General features: G+C 39.8%; 1 protein-coding gene across 1 annotated transcript in view; it reads left to right on the forward strand.

Annotated features, from left to right (window-relative positions):
- The window catches only part of LOC111870041 (E3 ubiquitin-protein ligase SMURF1), a 32487-nt gene extending 29569 nt beyond the window's left edge, over nucleotides 1-2918 (forward strand). The window contains exons 14-15 of the mRNA XM_023861994.2: nucleotides 1218-1356; nucleotides 1589-2918. Coding sequence (XP_023717762.1) covers nucleotides 1218-1356; nucleotides 1589-1773 — 324 coding nt within the window. The 3' untranslated portion in view covers nucleotides 1774-2918. The remainder of the gene's footprint in view (nucleotides 1-1217; nucleotides 1357-1588) is intronic.
- The last annotated feature ends 3023 nt before the right edge of the window (nucleotides 2919-5941 follow it).

The following is a 5941-nucleotide window of genomic DNA, read 5'->3' on the forward strand; positions in this document are numbered from 1 at the left end:
CCCGCGGTCGTATTCTTCCAGGACAGTCACGTCAGCAAGTAAAGAAAGTGAGGGTGGTCAGACACATCGAACTTTCCCATGATATCAGAGAAATTCAGGAATGAAAATGACGTTACATACGAGGTTGATGCATTTGTGCGTGTCGTACTAAGCAAGGTATAAAAACAGTAGCTTTATGTGGAATTAGTTCGTACCATTGAATATTTGACGCAATAGACAAGGTGTTGCAGAAACCGATGTTGCTATAACCAAGTTTTACTGTATGAGGAAGAAAAGTATATATTTTTCTCGTATATGAGTGACTGTGGGCGGGGTTTGGATTGGTGATTGGATGTATTGAACACATATACACACAACTCATATCTACAGGTAACTATAACAGCCTCACTAGTTTACACACTCTAAAGATTATTTAACTGCAGTGTATATAAAGTCTTCTATGTCTTAACTAGTTATTTCCTGGCAGTGGATCCTAGTAATATCCTCTGCTAACGTCCTTACCAGTTGGCAAATATCCCACAACTGACTCATTGCTCTATCTAACTCCCAGGCTGGTGACCATCTCATAGCAACTTCTTACTCTTTTCTTCACTGATTAACTGCAGCTCCCAACTGTCATCTCTAAACTGACTGTCATCGTTATAACAGCACAGTCTGCACAGAAAACACTGCATCTCATTGCTGTAGTTAAGTCATTTCCGTGGAAACATGCAAAGCCGTTGCTCAGCAGTGGTCCTTGTATGTATACTTATCTTGCAATAATTGCCCAGCAGCGGTTTTTTTTTTTTTGAAGCTGTTTCTCAGAAGTGGCTCCTGTATATTCGCTCTTATCACAGTCATTGCCCAGCAGTGGGTCTACATATTAAAATATTATTCCAGTCAGTATATGATGTTGAAAGATAGTGATAGAAATATATTTCATAGACAATCTTTCCCTGGATCAGAATTCTTCATTCAAAAGGAATTTTATTGTACATAGTTTAAAGACTGAATTCTTGCTGTAATGTTTGTGATCAGTCACAACTAATCAAGCTGCTACAGCCCATATGCTGATGCTTGTAATTTATTATGTTTTTTTTTCAGAATTTCATTGAACTGTATTGTCTGTCATGGAAACATTGAGTGGAGATTTCAGTGTAATATAATTTTTGTGTTAGTGTATTGTGCCAAATTTTTACCTGTTGAAGAACTAGAACATATGTGTATTCATGTTCTAGCACTGCACTCCTGAAACACCTGTGGTGCGATGGTTCTGGAAAATAGTTGAAGAATATGGAGAGGAGATGAGAGCAAGACTTCTTCAGTTTGTAACCGGAAGCTCTCGTGTGCCTCTTCAAGGATTCAAAGCCCTGCAGGGTATGTGTACTTAACGACAAAATTATGGTATACTCCATATACTACAGGAACAAGGGTGCATGAACATTAGTGATGTAGGCTGTTATGTAATTCATAAAAAGTTATTAGATTGTATTTTCAACATAATCCCACTGTACATATGCCATTGAGAAGTTCAAAGGCATTTATACAGGACTTTTCTGTACACTAGTTAGTAGAGTAAATATATTACAGGATCTGTTATTGGCTACAGGTTCAACAGGCGCAGCCGGTCCTCGTTTGTTTACAATTCATGTAGTGGATGCACCAATGGAAAACCTTCCCAAGGCACATACATGCTTCAACCGCATTGACATCCCTCCATATCAGAGCTATCAGAAAATGTATGAAAAACTCACCCAGGCTGTTGAAGAGACATGTGGTTTTGCTGTTGAGTAGCAACAAACAACAATATAGTAATAGTAGTTCTGTTTGTTGGGATGTGACTGTGTGAATACTGTATAGTGGCAATTGTAAAGATGCCATGTTCTGTCTGTGATGGGATCCTGTGAAATGAAAATCTTGACAGCCCTTTGATTGGTGCAGGAAGGCATGGCATCTTGTGGTACTGAGATTTGTTATATTGTCTCAGACATGTTTTTAAGTGGGATTTCGCTCTAAATCCTGCTCTGTACATTTTACTCAGAATATCCTGAATGTGTTGTTAAGGGCTGCTGATCATGATGCTAGCTTTCAAGAGAAGCTTGGTAAAGGAATGTGGCTGACCATGGTACTCCTTATGTTCATACTTCAAGAGGAGCTCAGTTGGGGTGTTTGGCCAGTCATGGGTGCCCTTTAGCTTATGTTCAGCCTCAAGTCAATGAGATTAGCAGAAAGAAGGGTTATATTTAACATGTCTGTTGGAATTTTATCATTCTTGGGAACATAGCTGTTCTTTCCATGTAGATAACTGATGGATGGACAAAGTCTGTATTGCACACATGAGACACTGTTAGCATATATCTTTAGTTTTTTTAGCAGGTGTGCAATGAGCAGTTCCAGTTATATGGTTTGTAGTGGAAGGATCTCTGATATTTAAACTAACACAAAACAGAGATCAAGAAATATGCATAGGAAAGTAGTAGTTTTTTTTCCTGCACAGTGGTCATATTGGTTTCTCAGTTTAAGTCAATCAGATGTACAGTAGAACACTGATTATCTGAACGCCGATTATTCAAATTTCCAATTAACCAAATCACCGCAACCATGGAATGTGTCTCCTAAACAAATGCCATTGTTGAATTTCTTCAAATAAAGTGTCTAAAAATGTTAATTTATGTTTACATTTATTATTTTTTTATGTTTTACATGTTTTAAAGTTTTTTAGTTTGTATTGTTATAATAATACAGTACATTGTAGTAGTGTTTTTATGGATAAGAATTAAATCTAGTTATCCAAATTTTTGATTATGTGAACCACCTTTGTTATTAATTTGGATAGTCATTGTTCTGCTGTTTATTTGTTTCATTGAACTTCTGGGGAAGGTGTTTAACTTTGTATCATTCTCTTTAGGTTTTTACGTAGCTGATTCCAAAAGTAAGGTCTCCAAAGCGCTGGGTAATTTTTCGTGCGGCTGTTGGCAACCCTGTTGCATTCGTTGCTTCCCCCACTCCCCCCAATACCACCAAGCATGCGCGCACGTAGATAGGACGCTCAGTCTTGGTACGGTTGCCGTTAGAAATGGAGCTCCCGATTACTAAAACCGCGAAGTGTGAGATTTGCGCAGTTATTCGGTTTTTGAACGCAAAAGGGACTAAACCAATTGAAATTCATCGTCAATTGGTGGAAGTGTATGGCGAGTCGTGCATGGACATAAAGAACGTCCGCAAGTGGTGTAGGGAGTTTGAATCTGGTCGTACTGCAATACACGACGAAAAAAGAACTGCGAGACCGTCAGTTTCCGACGAGACAGTCACCAAAATTGAGCGAGTCATGCGTCAGGATAGGCGCATCACACTCGATGATCTCTGCATTTCGGTTCCCGAGGTTTCCCGAACCACCATTTATCGGGTTTTGACAGAGAAGTTGAATTATCGGAAGGTGTGCGCAAGATGGGTCCTGCGAATGCTCACGGAAGACCACAAACGGCAGAGAGTTGACTCTTCCCGTGAATTTCTTCGCCGCTATGCTGACAAAAAGGACAACTTCTTGAATTCAATTGTCACAGGCGACGAAACCTGGGCGTACCACTTCACACCTGAGACAAAACAACAATCACGTCAGTGGCGGCATTCCTCTTCGCCTAAGCCTCGAAAATTCAAGCAAACACAGTCTGCCGGTAAAGTCATGGCAACTGTGTTTTGGGATCGAAACGGGGTATTGTTGGTTGACTTTATGGAAACTGGGACCACAATAAACGCTGAGAGATATTGTGAGACACTGAGAAAACTCAGGCGGGCGATTCAGAACCGGAGAAGAGGGATGTTGAGCAAGGGCGTAAGCATTCTCCACGATAACGCTCGCCCCCATGCTGCCCGACAAACCGTCGCTCAACTGCAACAGTTTGGATGGAACATCATCACCCATCCACCCTATAGTCCGGACTTGGCGCCCAGTGACTACCATCTCTTTCCAAAGTTGAAAGAACATTTGTCTGGAAAGCGCTTCAACAACGACGATGAGGTGAAAGCTGAGGTTCGAAGTTTCCTGAACAGCATGGAGGTGAACTGGTATGACATGGGCATACAAAAACTGCCACTGCGCCTACAAAAATGCATCGACCGAAATGGCGATTATGTAGAGAAATGAGTACATGTTCAAGATTCAACTGATGTATCCAAAATTGAAAATAAATGTTTATTTTATATTTTCAAACATAGGAGACCTTACTTTTGGAATTACCCTCATATATTTGTCAAATTTCTCACTAGACCTTCCTTGCTACAATTTTATAGTTGCTATAAATTTGCGTTGTAATATCTGCCTGTTTAGGTAGCAGCTTTCAAGAGAGAATTCTGATTCATAGGAAATAAACTACCGTTTGATATTTCATAATGCATATAGCTTCGAAGTGGGATAGCTGGCTCGGTATGACAGCTACGGTTTGGATGGACAGGATTCAGTTCTCAACATGGCAAGATTTATTGTTCTCCATGGTGTTCAGACTGGCTCTGGGGCCCAACCCAGGCTCATGTCAAATTAATATTGGTAGCCCTTTTCCTGGAAGTAAACTGGTCAGGTTGCGAAGATGATTGCTCACCACCATCTAATGTTGAGGTCAAGAATGCTGCAGCTATACCTCCACTTCCCAGTATTTCTTCATGGCATAGTGCTTAATTGATTAAGCACAAGGAAAAATTTACCTTTATATAGCTTTAACTTCATGCCTTTAAAATTCCCTGTGGCCAGGTGTTTGTGCATATGGAAAAATAGCTTTACTATGAAAATATTGTTTCTTTTATCATGATAAGTATGAAGTTGAAGAGAGGAAGAATGTAAGTTAATTTTATGATGGCTGTATTTGAATTTCTGTTTGCTGCTGTGTACATAATCATCATCACTGGCAGGACAGCCCTTTGTGAGCCCTGGCCTTCCTCAGGATTGCTCGCCATTCTTCTCTATTCGATGCTACATTCCTCCAGTTCTTTACACCCAAAATTCTTATGGCCTGCCACACACATTCTGCTGTATACATAATGTTTGTGCATAAATTCATGGTTTTCGCAAAGTAGAAGTACAAACAAGATCATTGAGAACTGAAGGTTACCGTTTTCTGGGGTGTGACATGTTGCAAGCTGGTAAATTTTCACAAATTTTGTCACTACTGTGTATCACATCTTGGAAGACACTAATCATCTTAGCCACTTCTGTGATAATTTTGGGTCTCGTTTGATCATGTAGAATTAACAGAAATGTTGGTTTCACATTGAAAATTAAAACAATAAAAGTCCTAAATGAATTTATGCTGAGGCAGGATTTGGTTCACTGCATCAGTATTATCATACTTCATATCAAACAGTGCATTCATGTGTTATTCTGTGATAGCTCGGATATTTGATGAATACATCTACATTTACACTAAACTTCATAGAGATTGAAATGAAGTTAATGTACATTCTAACTGCCATTCTTATAGCAATTAAATTTCTCAAACATGTTTTTAATTGGGTTACTAGGACAAAAATGCGGGAGATATAGATTGTTTGTCACATACCTGACTAGGACAGAAGCTGACTAAAAGAATTTACAAAATTATACAGCGAAAAATGTTATGTTCATTATATATACAGCAGAAAATATTACATTCACATTTCATAAGGTCTGTGGCTTTCATGATAGTCTTAAGCCGGGTCCAGACTTGTTGCGTATCCTTGTATTGTATCTCCGTTGCGTATTGTCCGATGCAACGCGACAAAATTTTGCGTCCAGACTTGTTGCGTATCTCCACTCCACTCCATTCAGAGTATATAAACAGAGAATCACAAACAGAAGAACGCACACTGGTGATGACTACACTCCAACTGTCTGGAGCTGATAAGCAAAGCGCGATGCAGCCGCCTACAGGTCCAGACTGGCACCACTGCAACCCGAGTCGTCCCTTTGATGCGACGGGAAAAGACCGCCAAG

The sequence above is a fragment of the Cryptotermes secundus genome, unplaced genomic scaffold (genome assembly GCF_002891405.2).
Source record: "Cryptotermes secundus unplaced genomic scaffold, Csec_1.0 scaffold109, whole genome shotgun sequence".
Taxonomy (NCBI): Eukaryota; Metazoa; Arthropoda; class Insecta; order Blattodea; family Kalotermitidae; genus Cryptotermes; species Cryptotermes secundus.